Source organism: Odontesthes bonariensis, chromosome 19 (genome assembly GCF_027942865.1).
Source record: "Odontesthes bonariensis isolate fOdoBon6 chromosome 19, fOdoBon6.hap1, whole genome shotgun sequence".
Classification (NCBI taxonomy): Eukaryota; Metazoa; Chordata; class Actinopteri; order Atheriniformes; family Atherinopsidae; genus Odontesthes; species Odontesthes bonariensis.
This window is the reverse complement of record NC_134524.1, coordinates 3,042,536-3,065,239: the sequence shown is the minus strand read 5'-3', so window position 1 is coordinate 3,065,239 and position 22,704 is coordinate 3,042,536. Positions and strand designations below refer to the sequence as shown.

At 42.9% G+C, this 22,704-nt stretch overlaps 2 protein-coding genes across 2 annotated transcripts in view; both read left to right on the top strand.

Moving 5' to 3' along the window:
- Positions 1-8,764, top strand: part of LOC142369481 (F-box only protein 41-like) — a 34,308-nt gene extending 25,544 nt beyond the window's left edge. Inside the window, exons 12-17 of the mRNA XM_075451830.1 lie at positions 661-813; positions 2,212-2,307; positions 3,091-3,209; positions 4,462-4,620; positions 4,721-4,836; positions 7,655-8,764. Coding sequence (XP_075307945.1) covers positions 661-813; positions 2,212-2,307; positions 3,091-3,209; positions 4,462-4,620; positions 4,721-4,836; positions 7,655-7,717 — 706 coding nt within the window. The 3' untranslated portion in view covers positions 7,718-8,764. The remainder of the gene's footprint in view (positions 1-660; positions 814-2,211; positions 2,308-3,090; positions 3,210-4,461; positions 4,621-4,720; positions 4,837-7,654) is intronic.
- A 764-nt stretch (positions 8,765-9,528) lies between these two features.
- On the top strand, positions 9,529-20,832 carry gltpd2a (glycolipid transfer protein domain containing 2a). The gene is made up of 6 exons (XM_075451829.1): positions 9,529-9,619; positions 10,058-10,122; positions 15,590-15,777; positions 17,888-18,050; positions 18,131-18,327; positions 20,495-20,832. The coding sequence occupies exons 1-6, from the start codon at positions 9,529-9,531 to the stop codon at positions 20,721-20,723; spliced, it is 933 nt and encodes a 310-aa protein (XP_075307944.1). The 3' UTR covers positions 20,724-20,832.
- Positions 20,833-22,704: the final 1,872 nt, after the last annotated feature.

Sequence of the window (22,704 nt, the reverse complement as noted above, 5' to 3'; positions counted from 1 at the left end):
TTTGAACTATTTGTGTCCCCATAAGGAGGCTAAGTCCCCACAGTGAGACTGTTTGAACTGTTTGTGTCCCCATAAGGAGAATAAGTCCCCACAGCGAGACTGTTTGTGTCCCCATAAGGAGGATAAGTCCCCACAGTGAGACTGTTTGAACTATTTGTGTCCCCATAAGGAGGCTAAGTCCCCACAGTGAGACTGTTTGAACTGTTTGTGTCCCCATAAGGAGGATAAGTCCCCACAGTGAGACTGTTTGAACTATTTGTGTCCCCATAAGGAGGCTAAGTCCCCACAGCGAGACTGTTTGAACTGTTAGTGTCCCCATAAGGAGGCTAAGTCCCCACAGTGAGACTGTTTGAACTGTTTGTGTCCCCACAAAAGCAGTAAAATAAACACACACATGCAGCTCTGGGGGATTAACGCTCAGTGAAGCTCGCTCTGAGGAAATGGAAAGCTTTCCTTATCTTCCTGAAATAAAAATGTGCACGCTGCCATGGCAACAGCATCCAGTTCCAGAGAGAGTCCAGATGTCGTGTGATTGGTCGGAGCAAACTTCTGAAAACCATCAAAACGAGCAGAAAAAAACTAAACTTAACAAGTTAGTGGAGCAGAGAGCTGCCCAGGTGTTGCATTGTGGGTGTTGTAGTTGACCTGTGTGTCTCTCAGGGGCTGCGTGGAGCCGGGGATGGAGGCGCTGCTGAGGTCAGCAGGGGGCAGTCTGCTCCACCTGTCCGTCTCCCAGTGCCCCCACATCCTCACCGACAGGACGCTGTGGTTGGCCAGCTGCTACTGCAGGAACCTGCAGGCACTCACATACAGGTGAGACCCCACCTGTCTGTCTGTTCACCTGTCTGTCTGTCTTTCTGTCTGTCTGTTTACCTGTCTGTCTGTTCACCTGTCTGTCTGTTTACCTGTCTGTCTGTTTACCTGTCTGTCTGTTTACCTTTCTGTCTGTTTACCTTTCTGTCTGTTTACCTGTCTGTCTGTCTGTCTGTTTACCTTTCTGTCTGTTCACCTGTCTGTCTGTTTACCTTTCTGTCTGTTTACCTTTCTGTCTGTTTACCTGTCTGTCTGTCTGTTTACCTTTCTGTCTGTTTACCTGTCTGTCTGTTTACCTGTCTGTCTGTTCACCTGTCTCTGTTTACCTTTCTGTCTGTCTGTTTACCTGTCTGTCTGTTTACCTTTCTGTCTGTTTACCTGTCTGTCTGTTTACCTGTCTGTCTGTTTACCTTTCTGTCTGTTTACCTTTCTGTCTGTTTACCTGTCTGTCTGTCTGTCTGTTTACCTTTCTGTCTGTTCACCTGTCTGTCTGTCTTTCTGTCTGTCTGTTTACCTGTCTGTCTGTTTACTTGTCTGTCTGTTCACCTGTCTGTCTGTTCACCTGTCTGTCTGTTTACCTTTCTGTCTGTTTACCTGTCTGTCTGTTTACCTGTCTGTCTGTTTACCTGTCTGTCTGTTCACCTGTCTCTGTTTACCTTTCTGTCTGTCTGTTTACCTGTCTGTCTGTTTACCTTTCTGTCTGTTTACCTGTCTGTCTGTTTACCTGTCTGTCTGTTTACCTTTCTGTCTGTTTACCTTTCTGTCTGTTTACCTGTCTGTCTGTCTGTCTGTTTACCTTTCTGTCTGTTCACCTGTCTGTCTGTTTACCTTTCTGTCTGTTTACCTGTCTGTCTGTCTGTTTACCTTTCTGTCTGTTTACCTGTCTGTCTGTTTACCTTTCTGTCTGTTTACCTTTCTGTCTGTTCACCTGTCTGTCTGTTTACCTTTCTGTCTGTTTACCTTTCTGTCTGTTCACCTGTCTGTCTGTTTACCTTTCTGTCTGTTTACCTTTCTGTCTGTTCACCTGTCTGTCTGTTTACCTTTCTGTCTGTTCACATGTCTGTCTGTTCACCTGTCTGTCTGTTTACCTTTCTGTCTGTTTACCTTTCTGTCTGTTCACCTGTCTGTCTGTTCACCTGTCTGTCTGTTTACCTGTCTGTCTGTTTACCTGTCTGTCTGTTTACCTTTCTGTCTGTTCACATGTCTGTCTGTTCACCTGTCTGTCTGTTCACCTGTCTGTCTGTTTACCTTTCTGTCTGTTCACCTGTCTGTCTGTTCACCTGTCTGTCTGTTTACCTGTCTGTCTGTTCACCTGTCTGTCTGTTTACCTTTCTGTCTGTTCACCTGTCTGTCTGTTCACCTGTCTGTCTGTTCACCTGTCTGTCTGTTCACCTGCAGGAGTTCTTCAGATCCTCTGGGCCATGAGGTTCTCTGGGCCCTGGGTGCAGGCTGCAGGAGCATCAGCAGCCTGCAGGTGGCCCCAGCTCATCCCTGGTCAGTACAGACACACCTCGCAGCCAACATGAATACTTTTTAACTTTATTAGGATCCAGGGGGGGGGGTCCTCCGGGGGGTCCTCATTGACCACAATGAAAGGATTTTCTAAGGATCGAAGGCTTTTAAATATTCATGAACTAATGCTGTGTTTACACCAAAGGATCCGAGACTAAATTTAGTTCATGTAGGACAGTTTCAGGGGTTTCCATGTTTTCATGCTACAGGAACCTTGTTGTTGTTAGTTTGTGTCTTCATCACAGAAACTTTGGAAAATTGTAGTTTGTAGGGACGTTTAGGTGTGAAATTATGAGTATCTGCTTTCCCAACAAGACGGGAACCGTCATGGGAAGCCAGATGTGAGATGACTGGCTCAGATTTACACTTCCTTATAAAAACCTGTGACAAAACACAGAAGAATGGAACGACAGTTCATTAAACCAATGAGAAATGGAGGAATTATCATGAGATGTTGACTATTCTTAAAGTTATTACATCACTTCCTGTTTATGGTGCGATTCTAACCAGAGAAAAAGGCTGTGAGGGAATGTTGTTCTTTAGACGTCCCCATAATCCTCAGAAAGCACCTGAATCTGTTCCATCTGAATGAGTCTCATTAATAAATATATTTTGCTTTTCTTTTACATTTATCTTACGTATTAACTGAAGAATTGATATTTTACCTCATTATGTTTTTAATGTATTGTATTATAAATACCAAATAAATTAGGTTAATTAAAAGTCAATCTTTTAACCATTAATCTCCCTTTTTCCTTGTTTCAGCCAACAGCCGACTCGATTCGGTAACCGCTGCTTGCAGACGATTGGTCGATGCTGGCCACACCTCCGCTCACTCAGTGTGGGCGGGGCTGGCTGCAGTACTCAGGGATTGGTCGCTCTCAGTGAGTGAAAACTTACATTTATCGACATTTGTCTGCCCTTTTTTATTACAACCAATTGATTAATTATAACTATTGACAGAAGAAGTGAGCAATGTGGTAAAAATATCTATATTTGTGAATAAATTGGCGATACAGGACATATTTGGACATTTTCTACCAGTGTTTCCTGTCATGACATCGGTCTAAAGTTAGTGCCTGAGTGTTGCGCTCACTGCATCACGGGTGCGTCATAGCAATTAAATGCAGGTGAATAAGTGGGAGGTTCACTCACCTGAAATACTGAAGCATGAACCAATTAAATCCCAAAGCAGCATGACAGAATCCACTGTTGAATGAGCACGGGCTATAAACGGGAGCGATCACTAAGTTTGAGATGTCGTCTCGTTAGGAGAGATACGCCACCGGTAAGTTGCTGGTTCCATTCATTGAGCTGCGGGTTAAATTTGCTTGTTGGTGCTGCCGCTGTGTATGCACGGTTCATATGCTTGTTGGCTTACTTTAGTCACGCTGACAGGCATTGTTTGTGGTTTGGGGTTTTAATATTGCTTGTAATGTCCGTAAATATATTCCAATGTTTGAGTTGTAGCACTTTTACTGTCGCGAGTCCACTTCCTGTTCTACGGTGTAGTTTCTCATGATTGGCTGCTTTCCCGCTCGCACTGCAGGCTGGGTAATGTAGTTAATTGCTTTGTTGGTACTGGTTTGATGTGCTTGACGTTGCAATTTAAAAAACTACATTGACACAGTTTAATTAATGTGGCTTGTGTGTGGAAAATGCAGCGTTTAATGTGCAGTATTTATGTGTGAAGTTGTTGCATTGCTGTGGTAAAAAACTTGTGCTTTGCTTAGTCACTCGTTAATTATATTATTTATAAAACTAAACTCTAATAGTGTAGAGCATGGACATATTGTGTGTATACTTATATTTATATGTATATTTACATTATTCAAATTTGATGACATATTATGTACATGGCTATCAGTACTGCTTTTACACTATAAACCTTTCTGTTCCACAGGTTTATAACCTTCTATTTGTGGACAACTGAAAAAGTTTAAATAAATCTGCAAAGAGTTAAAACGTGTCCTCTCCTAATGCCCCGTTCGGTGGGGAAAAAATTAAAGAACTGAACACTGAGAAATAATTAAACTTTAATATAATTTTCTTAAATCTAATAAAGTTTGGCGTAGAAATGGTGACAGAGGGAAGTTTTTAAAAATGTTCCTGATTATGCTGGTTGTGTGTTTTCAGTGCGAAGCTGCGCTGACCTGCAGGTGCTGGAGTTGGAGCGCATTACTGACCTCAGCCTGCAGGTGGCGACGGAGCTGTGCAAAGCTGGACTGAAGAGCCTGCAGACGCTGATCCTGACGCACACGCCGGTCAGCGGTCAGGCCATCCTGCACTTCCACAGTGAGACTCACAGCCTCCTGCTTTGTGTTGAATCAGACTTTAAAAATGCTCCTCTGTCACCTGGATGTGATTATTCTTCCTCCTCCTTCCACCTGTGCAGGTGTGTGTGAGAACATCAGGTCCATTGTGGTTGAGGTGTCAGCGAAGGATTACTTCGAAGAACCGGATACTCAGGAGGCTCAACACCTGTTCAGAGAGATTCTCAGCACGCTGAAGGTGTGTTATACCGTCTGCCACACCTGGTTTGTACTGCCCTGTGATTGGCTGTTAAATTAGACACCTGGATTACTGCAGAAGAGTCACCTGTGCTGTTTAACTTTAACCACACGCAACCTAAACTATTAACTAACATCAGAAAGTGACATAAAAGAAAACATTAGCCTAAAAAAAGCTAACAAACAAAAAATGCCCCCAACATTGGAAATAACACCTGTATAAAATAAGATTAGCTTCATAAAAATGTGAATATAAAAAGATTTCTATGCTTAGCTTAAAAAATAACATCAGTAACGAATCAAAGCTAACATTAGCTTCATAAAGCCAATATTAGCACTGATGTTAGCAAAACCATTAAAAACTAATTAAAAAATAGAAACAAACGTTACCATAAGATGATAACGTTAAAAGACAAAAGTAGCACAAAAAAAACCAAATTCGTATAAAAACCTAATAATACTGATATGTTTACACCAAACTATCCGAAAACATGTAACACAAAAACAGGTGCTGCTCTAATATTTTTTTACTATTTTTAACTACGATACGTCCAAAGTTCCTGTGCTCATACGGACGAGGAGAAGAATTTTCTCCAATCTCCTGAAAATCTGAAGTTTTTTATATTTATTTAATCTTTCTAGTTTCTTTAGAGGCTGATAAGTAAAGGATTTAGGCGAAACTTCCAGGTTTTAAAAGTATTTCTGCCATCGAGCTGAAAAAGTGTCATTAAAGAAAAATCAACCTCAGCACAAAAAGACTTAAATCCTTCATGAGTTTAAAACACTGATGTGAGCTCAAAGTTAGCTTAAAACACAAGAACTGAACCTAAAATGGCTTCAAGCTGCGGTGATCAAGAGTTTTTTTAGCACTTCTGTCAGTCACAGTTCTATAAAATCAGAATCAGTCAACGCATAGAAACCAGCATTAATGTCCCAGTTTTTCATGTAATCACTTAGTTTAGACCAGAGGTGGGTAGAGCAGCCAAAAAAGTACTCAAGTAAAAGTACTGTTACTTCAGAAATACATGTCTCAAGTAAAAGTAAAAAGTAGTCATCCAAATAATTACTTGAGTAAGAGTAAAAAAGTACTTTTGGTGAAAAAACTACTCAAGTCCTGAGTAACTGTTGAGTAACGTCTGATTTATTTGTTAACACAAGCATTCAATCAGACAGACAAACATACTAAATAATCATCTTTAGGCAAATTAGAGTTCATCCAATTGATAAAATGAATTAAAATGAATTAATTACAAAAAAAAGCTTAAATTAAAATAATCCAGGTAAATTCAAGAACTTCAATAAAAAATAAAATCAATCAATCAATCAAACGTTATTTATATAGCCCTTTACAATATCCAACTGGTACTCAAAGTGCTTTCCAACAGAATAAAAAAAAACAATACATAAAACATGATTCAGAAATGTTAAAAGTGCTAAAAGTGCTGCAGGGCATTAAAAGCCTTCCACAAGTGCAATAAAATGAATTGAATAAAATTTGTATAAAATTAAGATAATTGAAAAAAAAGCGGATAGAAGTGATGCATAGTGGTCCTAATCAGAGAACGCCAGTCTAAAAAGGGTGGGTCATAAGTTTAGATTTAAAAAATAAAAGAGACTTAGGAAATGTTTAAAACATATGTAACCCATATGTAACCTAAAAAACAAACATTCACCTATCCATGGGGGGAAAAACGAGTTTAGGAAACTTAGCGCTACATGTTTCCTCAAGTTAGATGTTGAGTTTCTGCTGAAATGTGCGTTTGTTTTGGTTGCCACAGAAGACACATAATGTAGCTGCTGTTTCTCACTCTTTGTAAGGTAAACATGCTTTCAGTATGAGGCCTCGTCTGCGTCTTCATTTCCCACCGTTGGTTCTGACATTTTTCATCTGTTTCTTTCTTTGTTTGCTACGACTGCTAATGCTAAAGCTAACCCGTCCCGCCGCTGAGATCGAGTACGGTCACGTGACCAGACTGCACGGCTGCGTCTGATTGGTGGAACACAGTCAGGTGGTAGAGCCTTTGGTGGAAGTCTCTCTCTCTGTCAGGATAAAACATTAAAATGAGGCGTAGAATACCAAAGAGGTAAGAAGAAAAGTAACCAGCTCATTGTAGCCTAATGTAGCGGAGTAAGAGGACAGTTTCTGCTGCACACATCTACTCAAGGAAAAGTAAAAAGTATAGAGATTTAAAACTACTCCTGGAAGTATAATGTTTTCAAAAACTTACGTTAATGTAACTCGTTACTACCCACCTCTGGATCTGAGGCTTTATAACTTCACTCTGTTTGGTTTACACAGGATAAATCACGTTTTCTTTGCTCTGAGAGAAAAAACAGGAACCAACAGGAAGCGCTGATATTTTTCCAGGGTTTGTTCTTAAAGAGCATCAGCTGACATTTCCAGGTGACATTTTGTCCCATTTAAGCCTCTGGAGTCGATCATCATCTGAAGGATTTAAAGTGTCGCAGCAGTGAGACGCAGAGTCGTGTTGGCAGGCCAGATGAAACCCGGTTTATGGAAATACGCCATGTTTTTCATGTTTTTCATGTTTTTCATGTTTATCGCTGCGGTTTTCACAGTAAATAAATGTTTCCTTCTCGGATTTGATGCTTTTTGTGTGATTTTTAGGCCCAAAGTGTTTAAAAAATACCAGTAAAGTCACACGTGCGAGGTTGAAAAATGACACCAAACGTGCAAAATAAACCGTTTTTAAGGTGAAAAATAAACGTAAATAATTCTCTGGACCCCAGAAGGTTAAAGCCACATAAAACCGTGTTTAAATCGAAGCGTTTTTTAACGTGTTCTGTGTGGTCTGCAGGTTCTTCAGACTCATCCGGAGCTCAGCGACGTCCTGCAGGTCCGAGCTGAAGGATTCTCCTGAAACTTCACCTGAAACGGTCTTCACCTCCGAATCAAAGTTCCAACGCGGTCGAGGCTGAAGTCCGAGTCCGTGCCGAGCCTTCAGAGAACGTGACGACAGACACAGCAGAAAACAGCGTTTTGATAAATCACTGCATGTGGGTGCAGGGCTCAGGCTTCAGGGTTCCTGGAAGCAGAAACCAGCTCATTTCAGCGTTTTTACAGACAAACGTTGAAGAGAATCATGGAAAACGACTCCGGAGGTGATCAGGGGTGGAGTCAGTGAAACACGACTCATGGATCCGGGCTGAAATGAGCTGGGATGATGGTTTAAACAGAATAAGAAGGAAAAAGCTCAGCTCTGTCTGAATAACTGCTGAATCCACTGCCTCATACCATCAAACAGGGCTCTGATTTACTCCCTGATCGTCCTCACGACACCTTTCAAACCAACTCTGTGACCTTTCAGACGCTCGACTGCTTTGGACTGAACAAATGAGACTTTATGAACCTTTCAGGGTAAAATCTGACCACTTTATGAACCTTTCAGGGTAAAATCTGACCACTTCTTATTCCCGTAATGTGTCACAGCTCCTTCTCCTTCCACACCGAAGTAGTTTATCCTGCAGACTCCTGCAACCCTTCCCCGTAAAACTCTCAGAAACTCTGAATTTTAACCCAAAAAGCCCCTTTTTCCACTATTTAACAGCTTTATTTTCACCTTTGCACTTTCCAACCAACAGAAAACCCAAATCCTGCCTGAAAAGCCATGAATCCTGATCCAAAGTGTTGGAAAACCTTTGCTCTTCCCTTAGATTTGATCAAACCTTTAGTTTTACCTCAAAGATAAGCACAAGAACACGTATGCACAAATTCTTTTTGCACAAGGAGGGCGAGGCGCATTGAACACATCGATGTGTGAGTTAGGTTTGCAGATGTGCTGATGTGTCATTTTACCACCAATAAATCACTTTGTCATCACTTTTGTGTCGTTTTTGTTGCTCAGTTACACACCCGGACAGGTTGGGGGCGCTGTGCCCCAGAAACAGAGCTTCATCTCTGCAGTGATGACAGACGGAGGTTGAATAATAAAACAAATTAAAATGCTTTTTACATTTTCAGAATATTTATTTATCAGCATATTTGAATAAAATGAATAATAAATTATCCAAACTGCTTTTTCATTTCCTCTTCCAACATGCTCGTTCAGGAACTTAAAGGGACAGTTCGCCTCTTTTGACATGAAGCTGTATGACATCCCATATCAGCAGCATCATTTCTGAACATCTTCTTACCCCCTGCTGCGTCCTGTGAGCAGAGTTCCAGCCTCGTTTTGGTGTTGATGAAGGTAGTCCGGCTAGTTGGCTGGGGTTTAAAAAATAAAGCGTTTTGCTTCTCAAAACAATATGCGTTCAACAGAGTAATACATTTGCATCACAAAATGGTTCTCCAGGAGAAAGTCAGACCTCACAATCTCTTGGCCCTATTTTCTCTCCCTTCGTATCACTGCCTGCTCAGGCCCACCAGGACCTCCAGGCCCACCAGGACCTCCAGGCCCTCCAGGACCTCCAGGCCCTCCAGGACCTCCAGGCCCTCCAGGCCCTCCAGTTCTCACCGATCTGACTGAAATCTGAGAAAAAGCCGGCACATTCCACAGAGGAAGACTGTGTGTGTTTGCGTGAGATAAAACCGGCTGAGAGGACGAAGGTCAAGTTCAAAGGTTGAGCTGAGGCGTGTTTCTGTGGAAATGAACGAGCATGTGATGAGGTGACGGCTCATAAACAATGTGTGTTTTCTAACCTGAAACAGAAGGGAAACAGCGTTGTCGTCGCCATGGTTATCCTCAGACAGACGCCGCTGCTTCGTTACCTGATGCTGTCGGCCATGCTGACGCTGCTCCTCTTCATCAGCTCCTTCTGGTTACGTGAGTTTCCTCCGTCACTCGAACTGTTCGGCCATTTTGGCTCCACCTTCACTTAGTTCAACTATTTACAGAGTATTTAAAGGGGACCTGCTGCGTTACGTTCACCTCGAAGTTAAACAAATATCCTTTTTAGCACAACGGGTGACGTTAGCTCTTGTTTCTTTAAGCTCCACCTCCTGAAAAGCCTACTATCTTCTGATTGGCCGGCTTTCTGGAAGCTTCTGCTGTGAGAACTGTCAGTAAAACACAAAGTTTATCGTATAATTTCAGACAAAATAAAGAAAACTGGTCTGTTTTAATGTTTCCAGTTTCTGCTACTCCACCTTCTATTGTTTAGATTTGAATGTTAAATCAAATTTAAATTAATACCGGATAGAATTGATAACCCTAACCCTATAGGGTTATCAAAACTTTACCAGTTTTTCTTCTGTTCCACAGCTCAGGCTGGAGTACCGGACTGTGGCTCCGCCTGGCTGCCATGTTTGACCTCTTACAGCCAAACGGTACGACCAACACACACAAAACTGCTCTTAAATATATTCATTTTATTTCTTAATGAGCTCTCCGGATTTACCCTTGTTATATTGCACATAATGGGCTCCACCCACCATCAGGACACTTAAAATCAAACTGTGATTTAAAAAGTTAAAACATGATCTTTTCAGGACAAAAAGTCCTTCTTTTTAATCAAACGTATTTGAGTCCTTTTGGCAGGTTTAAATGCAAGAACTTTGTCCCCAAAAGTAAAATTAAAGGTCATGTTTTCTGTCCTTTTTAATGATTTAACACAATTTTCTGAGGTCTTATTGAAATATATGAGACAAGCTTTGGTCAAAATGTTGGTTTAAGCACAGCGGCTCTGTCTCAGCCTGTCAATCTGTTTTCCTAAACCTAACACTTTTTGCTGAGGTCAGCAGCTCACTCTGAGTCTATGGATCCCAGAGGGAAATAGTTTAGCAGTGTAGCTGTAGGTGAGCAACAGACAGAATTCATCCACACTCTTTAGCTAACTCTGCTGGAACATTAGCCTCAGATAGAGTTCATCCACAGTCTGTAGCTAACTCTGCTGGAACATTAGCCTCAGATAGAGTTCATTAACAGTCTTTAGCTAACTCTGCTGGAACATTAGCCTCAGATAGAGTTCATCCACAGTCTGTAGCTAACTCTGCTGGAACATTAGCCTCAGATAGAGTTCATCCACAGTCTGTAGCTAACTCTGCTGGAACATTAGCCTCAGATAGAGTTCATCCACAGTCTTTAGCTAACTCTGCTGGAACATTAGCCTCAGATAGAGTTCATCCACAGTCTGTAGCTAACTCTGCTGGAACATTAGCCTCAGATAGAGTTCATCCACAGTCTGTAGCTAACTCTGCTGGAACATTAGCCTCAGATAGAGTTCATTAACAGTCTTTAGCTAACTCTGCTGGAACATTAGCCTCAGATAGAGTTCATCCACAGTCTTTAGCTAACTCTGCTGGAACATTAGCCTGAGATAGAGTTCATCCACAGTCTGTAGCTAACTCTGCTGGAACATTAGCCTCAGATAGAGTTCATCCACAGTCTGTAGCTAACTCTGCTGGAACATTAGCCTCAGATAGAGTTCATTAAAAGTCTTTAGCTAACTCTGCTGGAACATTAGCCTCAGATAGAGTTCATTAACAGTCTTTAGCTAACTCTGCTGGAACATTAGCCTCAGATAGAGTTCATCCACAGTCTTTAGCTAACTCTGCTGGAACATTAGCCTGAGATAGAGTTCATCCACAGTCTGTAGCTAACTCTGCTGGAACATTAGCCTCAGATAGAGTTCATCCACAGTCTGTAGCTAACTCTGCTGGAACATTAGCCTCAGATAGAGTTCATTAAAAGTCTTTAGCTAACTCTGCTGGAACATTAGCCTCAGATAGAGTTCATCCACAGTCTGTAGCTAACTCTGCTGGAACATTAGCCTCAGATAGAGTTCATTAACAGTCTTTAGCTAACTCTGCTGGAACATTAGCCTCAGATAGAGTTCATCCACAGTCTGTAGCTAACTCTGCTGGAACATTAGCCTCAGATAGAGTTCATCCACAGTCTTTAGCTAACTCTGCTGGAACATTAGCCTCAGATAGAGTTCATCCACAGTCTGTAGCTAACTCTGCTGGAACATTAGCCTCAGATAGAGTTCATTAACAGTCTTTAGCTAACTCTGCTGGAACATTAGCCTCAGATAGAGTTCATCCACAGTCTGTAGCTAACTCTGCTGGAACATTAGCCTCAGATAGAGTTCATCCACAGTCTGTAGCTAACTCTGCTGGAACATTAGCCTCAGATAGAGTTCATTAACAGTCTTTAGCTAACTCTGCTGGAACATTAGCCTCAGATAGAGTTCATCCACAGTCTTTAGCTAACTCTGCTGGAACATTAGCCTGAGATAGAGTTCATCCACAGTCTGTAGCTAACTCTGCTGGAACATTAGCCTCAGATAGAGTTCATCCACAGTCTGTAGCTAACTCTGCTGGAACATTAGCCTCAGATAGAGTTCATCCACAGTCTTTAGCTAACTCTGCTGGAACATTAGCCTCAGATAGAGTTCATCCACAGTCTGTAGCTAACTCTGCTGGAACATTAGCCTCAGATAGAGTTCATTAACAGTCTTTAGCTAACTCTGCTGGAACATTAGCCTCAGATAGAGTTCATCCACAGTCTGTAGCTAACTCTGCTGGAACATTAGCCTCAGATAGAGTTCATTAACAGTCTTTAGCTAACTCTGCTGGAACATTAGCCTCAGATAGAGTTCATCCACAGTCTGTAGCTAACTCTGCTGGAACATTAGCCTCAGATAGAGTTCATCCACAGTCTGTAGCTAACTCTGCTGGAACATTAGCCTCAGATAGAGTTCATTAACAGTCTTTAGCTAACTCTGCTGGAACATTAGCCTCAGATAGAGTTCATCCACAGTCTGTAGCTAACTCTGCTGGAACATTAGCCTCAGATAGAGTTCATCCACAGTCTGTAGCTAACTCTGCTGGAACATTAGCCTCAGATAGAGTTCATTAACAGTCTTTAGCTAACTCTGCTGGAACATTAGCCTCAGATAGAGTTCATCCACAGTCTTTAGCTAACTCTGCTGGAACATTAGCCTGAGATAGAGTTCATCCACAGTCTGTAGCTAACTCTGCTGGAACATTAGCCTCAGATAGAGTTCATCCACAGTCTGTAGCTAACTCTGCTGGAACATTAGCCTCAGATAGAGTTCATTAACAGTCTTTAGCTAACTCTGCTGGAACATTAGCCTCAGATAGAGTTCATCCACAGTCTGTAGCTAACTCTGCTGGAACATTAGCCTCAGATAGAGTTCATTAACAGTCTTTAGCTAACTCTGCTGGAACATTAGCCTCAGATAGAGTTCATCCACAGTCTGTAGCTAACTCTGCTGGAACATTAGCCTCAGATAGAGTTCATCCACAGTCTTTAGCTAACTCTGCTGGAACATTAGCCTCAGATAGAGTTCATCCACAGTCTGTAGCTAACTCTGCTGGAACATTAGCCTCAGATAGAGTTCATTAACAGTCTTTAGCTAACTCTGCTGGAACATTAGCCTCAGATAGAGTTCATCCACAGTCTGTAGCTAACTCTGCTGGAACATTAGCCTCATATAGAGTTTATCCACAGTCTGTAGCTAACTCTGTTGGAACATTAGCCTCATATAGAGTTTATCCACAGTCTGTAGCTAACTCTGTTGGAACATTAGCCTCATATAGAGTTTATCCACAGTCTGTAGCTAACTCTGTTGGAACATTAGCCTCATATAGAGTTTATCCACTGTCTGTAGCTAACTCTGTTGGAACATTAGCCTCATATAGAGTTTATCCACAGTCTGTAGCTAACTCTGCTGGAACATTAGCCTCATATAGAGTTTATCCACAGTCTGTAGCTAACTCTGTTGGAACATTAGCCTCATATAGAGTTTATCCACTGTCTGTAGCTAACTCTGTTGGAACATTAGCCTCAGATAGAGTTTATCCACAGTCTGTAGCTAACTCTGCTGGAACATTAGCCTCAGATAGAGTTCATCCACAGTCTGTAGCTAACTCTGCTGGAACATTAGCCTCAGCTAGAGTTCATCCACAGTCTGTAGCTAACTCTGCTGGAACATGAGCCTCAGATAGAGTTCATCCACAGTCTAGCTAACTCTGCTGCAACATTAGCCTCAGATAGAGTTCATCCACAGTCTGTAGCTAACTCTGCTGGAACATTAGCCTCAGATAGAGTTCATCCACAGTCTGTAGCTAACTCTGCTGGAACATTAGCCTCAGATAGAGTTCATCCACAGTCTGTAGCTAACTCTGCTGGAACATTAGCCTCAGATCGAGTTCATCCACAGTCTGTAGCTAACTCTGCTGCAACATTAGCCTCAGATAGAGTTCATCCACAGTCTTTAGCTAACTCTGCTGGAACATTAGCCTCAGATAGAGTTCATCTACAGTCTTTAGCTAACTCTGCTGGAACTTTAGCCTCAGATAGAGTTTATCCACAGTCTGTAGCTAACTCTGCTGGAACATTAAGGCTCTAGCATGGTTGCCGCGTCTGCTCGCGCGAGCGGTGTTGATGACGTCACGAGTTCGTGCCCGCCATAGGACCCTATATAGTGGCGCAAGTCGTTGCGCGCCAGTAGTTGCAATTTTCTCCGTCACAGAGGTGGCGCTGCTGCGTGAAGGTTACCTCTACTCTACAACCACGAAAGTGGAGAAGAAAACAATGCCGCTGTCAAGAACAAGAATACTGTAATTAATCATGCTGCTGCAGTTTTCGGATCATTTTAATTTTTTAATTCAGTTAAAAGAGGTGAAGGTTTGAAGCCCCCGGCATCAACAGAGTCTCTGCCCTCTTCTTTGCCTTCACGTATCTGTCCCGTAGCTTCTTCCACACATTCTTACAGAACTCTCCCTCTTTCCCCAAAGTTCTGCCCATCTCTGTCCACCAGTTTGGGGAGTTTACGTGCTCCCTGTGCTGTTTCACTGCAGTTTCGTACAGCTGTCTGTACAAACGCACCTCCTCACTGAGCCTGGTCTCACATCGGCTCATCCGGTTCGTTGTGCTCGGCGCCGCCAAGTTACAAAAATCGACTGGTGCACGACAACGCGCAGCGCCGTCTTTTCAAGGGAAGCGCCATGCCTGAAACGTCATTTTGACGTCACGGTCCACCACCGCCGTGACAGACGCGGCAACCATGCTACCGCCTTTAGCCTCAGATAAAGTTCATCCACAGTCTGTAGCTAACTCTGCTGGAACATTAGCCTCAGATAGCGTTCATCCACAGTCTGTAGCTAACTCTGCTGGGACATTAGCCTCAGATAGAGTTTATCCACTGGGCTCTGATATCCTCTGAGGCTGCTGCTGGATGGAAGATGCATGCTCCTCAGTGCAGCTGACAGCAGATCATTTCCACCAGAAGTTGGCTTCATCCGTCCAGCAGGGTGGATGTGAGGGGGCGGGGCTTAACAGAGGAGGCGGAGTCAACTAAAGGAGTGACGTACTTTTGAAATGAAAATCAATTTGGTAACATTTTCTACCGAACTTCAAATGTTGAACCATGAGCATGGCCTACTTTATCTCAATCTGCAAACTGGACTTTGAACGAGTTCTCTGACTTAGGGGGATGAAAGTGTATCTGTGTGGGTTTCTTTAACCTTTAACCGGTCAGAAGTGTAAATGCTAACCCTTCCTGAGCTACAGTGATGTCATTCTGTTTGGTCTTACCTCAGTAACAGGATGTGTTTCATATGATCTGCTGTAACTTTGCTATTCGTCGCGCTGAATGAGCAAATAAACTCGCCTCTTGCGTTTAAAAGATGGAAATCTGATGACAGAAAACTAAATTTAAGACCGCAGTAATTTCTCAGGTATCACACAGATCCTCTTTTTGAGGGGACGCCTTGTTAAACAGTTAAAGTTACATCTCCTACAGTTGTTTGCTTCTTTATCTTTCAGGCCGATCCTCCGCTGGTCCCTCCAATGGAGGGCTGGGCGGTGCCGGAGGAAGACCGACGCCTCATCAAAGAGTGCCCGGATCAGTCGTTTCAGACCTGGCGTCTGCTCCAGCATCTCAGGTCCAGCATGGCTGATGAGGACGACATCCTGCTGGAGTCATACCTGCAGGGCTGGGATCAGCTCCTCAAGTAAGCAGCTCGGCAGCGTCTTAGGGGCGTTAGATAAGATAAGCCTTAGATTCCTCCTCTGAGCCACAACTCTCTGCTTTAAAGAGGTGAGATGGATCAGTTAGTCGTGGTCATCATCCCCTCATTCGGGGCTTTGGGGCCTTTTCGATGACCATCTGGGTCCCTTAAAGAAAAGGGAGACTTTAAGTATAAGACAGAGAGGTGGGACCAGGGGGAGGAACTGTGTCAGATTCAGTGTTTCCAATCAGAACTGCAGACCAACAGCGACAGCGCAGTTTGTTTGTAGATATTTAAACAGAATATTGTTGCTTAGACCTAATCTCAGCATGTTAACATCAACGTCTTCAAGGTGAACAAAGGAGGAAACACTTCTGTAACTAATCTATGACCAAAGCCTCGTTCCCACTATGCAGTCAGGTACCGTACGGGTCGGAACGGAACGGAACGGAACGGTACGGGTCGGGTCGGTTTGCGTTCCCACTGTACAAAGATAGATAGATGGATACTTTATTAATCCCGAGGGAAATTTAAGGATCCAGTAGCTTATACAGTCAGTGCAACAGACAGACACAGAATACACAATACACTGATTACAAAGGGCAGCCGTGGCTCAGTGGTTAGAGTTAGGTGCTGTTTACACATACCCGGGTATGTTGATAAACGCATATTTTCTAACCTTCGTTTGCAAAAATAACTAGGTGCACACAGCCCCGTTTTAAAAAAAAAAACACGTCTACATTGATCAGCATGAAAACGCTATCAAGAGCTGTTAAATTACGCCAAGCCTGACGGTGGCAGTGTTAGAACAATTAGAATTCCACACAAGCCAATCAGAAGCCTAACAGAGAACCGCTGACAGGAAGAACTTCAAAAAAATGTATTTCGTTGTTCCTATGTTTCCCAAACGTATTATGTGAGGTACTGGGACAGTTCTTCACACAGCAGTGATTTCCAGGCATGTTCTTGCAACTCCGGACTGTTTAAACTTACTGATTTAAAAACACACGCGTACACTGTAAACGAAAGGAGAGAATGGCGTTTTCACGCTAGCATCCTGCCAACATGGCGGATAGGGGCGGGGCTCTGTACTATGACGACAACTCCTCATTCTCAATTGCCCAAAACTCCGTTTTTGTCTCTTTCAACCAGTTTATACACAAACGCTAAACGGAGTTTTTAAAAAATCTCCGCCGGAGTTTTTTTTATGCCTCGTTTTCGGAGGAAAAAACTCCGTTTGTGTATAAACGAAAGGCACAAACGAAGGGAAAGGTCTTCGTTTATCAAAATACCCGGGTATGTGTAAACAGCACCTTAGTCGTCCAATAACCGGAAGGTTGGCGGTTCGATTCCCACTCTCGCCACTCAAAAAAGATTGGTGGAACTGATAGCTGGAGGGGTGTCAGTCCACCTCCTTGTCACGGCTGAGGTGCCCTTGAGCAAGGCACCGTACCCCCATGCTCCCCCGCTGAATGGCTGCCCACCGCTCCAGGTTGGCATCTGTCTCTGAGTGCGTGTGCGTGTGCGTCAACAGGAGCCAACCTGGATGGGTTAAAAGCGGAGGACAAATTTCGCGTGTATGCATGTCCAATAAATCGGATCGGATCTTAAATCAGAAGACAAAATGCAACACAGCATACTAAAATCACAGATCACAGTTCACATACACAAAACAAGAAGAAGAGTGGGATGGAGGCAATGTTTGTGTCGGTGTGAGTGCCCCAGGGGGAAGTGATCTTGTGCTGAATGTGCGAATAGTGCAAATAGTGCACGATATAGTGTGGGCAGTGCAAATGACAGAGTGCATGATGACGGAGTCTGTGCAAATGTTTGTGCAAACGGCTAACATAGCCAGTAGAGGAGGGTGTGTAGCTGTGGAGAGCGGCAACCGCCTGACGGCGGGAACAGAAGGGTTACAGACATGGTAACGGGTTCCATGGTAACGGGTTCCATGGGACCGGTACGCTTTGGTGGTAGTGGAAACACTGAAATAAGCGAACTGTTCTGAACCGACCCGTACCGGACTGCATATTGGAAACACACCACAATTAAACTTAGTAGGAACCGAGCATTTAGCTATAGTTGCTTCAGCTTTAGCTGTTTCCGTCCTCAGCTTCATGGAGTCTCTCGGGACGGTGGTCAGTTTCTTCTCTCAGAAGGTGAAAGAAAAGATTTCCCTGATCCGTCAGCTGTCTCTGAGGCAGAGTCTGGAGGCTCGTGGGAAACCGGCTGGTTCTGGACTGCAGACCCCGGCAGCGTTTGGTCTGCAGAGCGGGGTGAGGCGGCAGTTCATAGCTGACACATGCCGACACGATGCTGATATACGCAGCTAATCTTTCACGCTTCCTTCCTTGAGGCGTTTCGATCCGTTCGGTCCATGGTGGAGGCGGAGCTAAAGGCGGGGGCTGTCAGCTTCTACCACCGCACAGATTCGGGCTGCAGGACGCTGCTGCGGCTGCATCGATCCCTCCTCTGGCTGAAGCTGATGCTGGAGGGTTTGTCTGAGGGACCGGACGCTGACGGACGATTCAAAACGCCCGGAGAGCTGAGCAGGTAGCAGCACCTGAGTTTACAGATGAATGAATAAATCTGAGCTGCAGAGTTAGTGGCTGTGTTCGAAACCGCATACTACATACTTCCATACAATATACTTCCATACTGCATTCTGCATACTACATACTACATACTTACATACTACATACTGCATACTACATACTACATACTACCATACTACATACTACATACTTCCATACTGCATTCTGCATACTACATACTTCCATACTACATACTGCATACTACATACTACATACTACCATACTACATACTACATACTTCCATACTGCATTCTGCATACTACATACTACATACTTCCATACTACATACTACATACTTCCATACTGCATTCTGCATACTACATACTACATACTTCCATACTGCATTCTACATACTACATACTTCCATTCGACATACTTCCATACTGCATTCTGCATACTACATACTGCATACTACATACTACATACTTCCATACTACATACTACATACTTCCATACTGCATTCTGCATACTACATACTACATACTTCCATACTGCATTCTACATACTACATACTTCCATTCGACATACTTCCATACTGCATTCTGCATACTACATACTGCATACTTCCATACTACATACTACATACTACATACTTCCATACTGTATTCTGCATACTACATACTTCCATACTGCATTCTGCATACTGTATACTACATACTACATACTTCCATTCTACATACTAAATACTTCCATACTGCATTCTACATACTGCATACTACATACTACATACTGCATACTACATACTACATACTACCATACTACATACTACATACTTCCATACTGCATTCTGCATACTACATACTACATACTTCCATACTGCATTCTGCATACTACATACTACATACTTCCATACTACATACTACATACTTCCATACTGCATTCTGCATACTACATACTACATACTTCCATACTGCATTCTACATACTACATACTTCCATACGACATACTTCCATACTGCATTCTGCATACTACATACTGCATACTTCCATACTACATACTACATACTACATACTTCCATACTGTATTCTGCATACTACATACTTCCATACTGCATTCTGCATACTGTATACTACATACTACATACTTCCATTCTACATACTAAATACTTCCATTCTGCATTCTACATACTGCATACTACATACTACATACTTCCATACTGCATACTACATACTACATACTTCCATTCTGCATTCTGCATACTACATACTTCCATACTACATACTACATACTTCCATACTGCATTCTGCATACTACATACTTCCATACTGCATTCTACATACTTCTATACTACATACTGCATACTACATACTACATACTTCCATACTGCATTCTGCATACTACATACTACATACTTCCATACTGCATTCTACATACTACATACTTCCATACTACATACTGCATACTACATACTGCATACTACATACTACATTCTGCATACTTCCATACTGCATTCTGCATACTACATACTTCCATACTTCCATACTACATACTACATTCTGCATACTACATACTACATACTGCATTCTGCATACTGATCGATCAGACAGTATGCAGAGTGTTTACCCACAATGCATTTCGCTCTTTCCCGAGCTGAAATCAGCCGGCCTGAAGCTGATTTCTCTTAAGCTCTAAACTCTGTAAACTTTAGCAACATTTGAAACATTTTCAGGTGAGAAAGTAGTCGTTTAGATCCCCAACGTGTTGAAAACCTGACAAAATACCGGCTGTTTACAATTTTGTTCCCACGAATTGGGCGCTACTAAAGCTAGCCGCAGTGAGCAACGCACTTCCGGTTATTTTCACAAAATAAAATACCCGTTGCCTTTTATCATAGGGAAAGCCATTACCATACAATTGGTGCTTTTGTTTTGAAAACAGGAAGTGAACCTACCCTCGTTGTAGCTAGCTTGAAACTGCCGTTTTGACAGGAAATGACGATCGGCGACGTCAAGTTACGTTGCATCTTGGGTAGTTTGAGTATGAGTAGTAACCTCATGATGCATACCCAACATTTCGGAGAACCTAGTATGCATCCGGGAACTTAAAAAAAGTTAAAGTTAGTATGAGTAGTAGGAGAAGAATGCGGTTTTGAACACAGCCGGTCTGTTTCTGGTGTCTTGGCTCAGGGACGCCTACAGGGTGGCGCTGGCCCCCCACCACCCCTGGCTGCTCCGTCAGGCCGCAGAGTTGGTCTTCCTGGCCCTCCCTGACAGGCGGTACTTCCTGCAGCTGGTGTGTGTGCGGACGCAGCAGGAGGCCACGCCCATCCTGACAATCATCATCCACGCCCTGACGCTGGTGCACACGCGAACCCAACAGATCCTGGCCGAGTACGAGATGCTGGAGCTGCCCTGAACCGGCGAGCAGCGCCCTCCCAACGGTGCGAACCCGTTTCAGAGAGCCGGAGACAGGCCAACATACAACCTGAGGAGCTCCAACCAGGCGCCCTGAGGAGCTCCAACCAGGCGCCCAGACTCTTTGTTACCATTTTATGTTTTACTAACTGACTTTCATGGTTTCTGATGGTTTAATTCAGAAAGAAACTAAACATCTTCACACTTTATGCAGGTTTTAAGGCTTTGATTGTTGGAACTATTACAGAAGATGCAAACATGGAGGCTCCAGCGTGTTTTCAAGAGACATAAAGACTCCAACAATCTATTGTGTTCAGGAACCTGCTGCTCTGCTAACTGAATATGTGAATAAAATACCCAAAAGAGGCTGCAAAGATGGGCCCGTCTGTGAGTTTTCTTCACAATTAGATCAAATTACATTAGAAATGAAGCAGAAACAAATCAAGAGCTGTAAAATCCAACATGAAGTGCAGCAAACCTCTTAAGCAGCTGTTAAAGCTTTTTAATTTCAGCTCAACCACGTTAAAGGCTGGATCTTTGCAACATCTTAGAAAACAACTGAACTCTGAGGAGAAAAGCTCCAACAGCAGTTTTATTCCTGATGAAGTGAAGCAACAGAACAGCTGAAACTGGTTCTGAACCAGCAGCGTCAATTCAGCCAAAGCTATGGTATGGCAAGGTCACTATAGTCACATGACTACAGTATAAATATACATGCCCAGCAAATAATCACCACAAAAGTCTGCTATGTAGCTTATCTGTGTGCAAATGCAGTCTCACTCACACCCCGCTAACATAACAATGGACTCGTCTCCGTCTCCCTGTTAGCATTAGCATTAGCATTAGCGGCTAACAGCCTGAATCCCGCCTTCACTTCCTGGTCCTCCTTCCTCCGCCGCTGGGGCAACATTGGACCCCTTTTTTTGGTGATAAATAAATCTAAAGTTTTCTGTTTCCTTTTCATATTTTACATTAATTAGCAAACAAAAAATCCCGCTAATAACATCAGCTTTGACCTCCAGGCTCCGTCATCTCGTGGGAGGGAGGGGGGGGGCTGGGAGATATCACATTTCAAAAGGGAAGATGATACTTAGATAAATTGATTATGTTGTTCAGAATTTCATTTGTAGTTCATTTATATGTATTAAATAATAGAATAATCAATACAAATTGACACAGAGTAATTCCATAAATTCGTTTTTAAAAATAAAAATAAAAACGAACATTTACATTTTCCCCTGGAGCCGAGGTGTGGCAGCTGGCATACCCAATGGACGCCCATGTTCTGAACCATCAGCTGATTTCCCTCCATCAGGTAAAGAAGTGAAACCACACAGAAAACTTCACTTTTCACACGATGATCAACACATAAGCAGCTCATATTTACATGATAAAGATAATGATAAACCAACGAACGAAGGTTGGGTTGTGTTAGCCAATTACAAAGGGTTATGGTCACTGTAATGATAGTTGCTATTAAAGAATCTACCGCTAGGGGGAGTTCGTGAAATACGGTATGTACATAAAATAGAAGAAGAAGAACAATAAAAGAGCTAGCTGAAACTAGCACAAGAAGCTCCTCTTGATGTTTTATTCTACAGAAGAATAAGAACATTACAGTCACCGGTCGCCGGAGCTGTAAATGGCCGCTTATAAACATGGATATACGAAATTATTTACACAAAAATACAAGGACAAGTGATGGTGCAGACGGGAGCGAGCAGGAAGCACAGCCATGCAGCTCCTAACTAAGCACCGAAGTCACACTGGAGTTAATCATGCTGGGAGGGTCACATGCTGACATCCCACCAGTCCGACATGGGCCTCAAATAGTCGTAATGGCAAGACTTCATTTTTTATCAAACGTCCCATCATTCCGACACTTTTTTCCTCCGATGGTCGGAATGACGCTATGTTTCATTTTGTTTAAACATCCCGCCTTTCCGACACTTCCTTTAATTGCCTATTTTTTTACCCAAAAC

Bases quoted from the DNA above. Each gene is read 5' to 3' on its own strand.
- gltpd2a (XM_075451829.1), top strand. From the start codon at position 9,529: ATGGTTATCCTCAGACAGACGCCGCTGCTTCGTTACCTGATGCTGTCG. The intron at 9,620-10,057 runs GTGAGTTTCCTC...TCTGTTCCACAG, and splicing joins CATCAGCTCCTTCTGGTTAC to CTCAGGCTGGAGTACCGGAC. The intron at 10,123-15,589 runs GTACGACCAACA...TTTATCTTTCAG, and splicing joins TGACCTCTTACAGCCAAACG to GCCGATCCTCCGCTGGTCCC.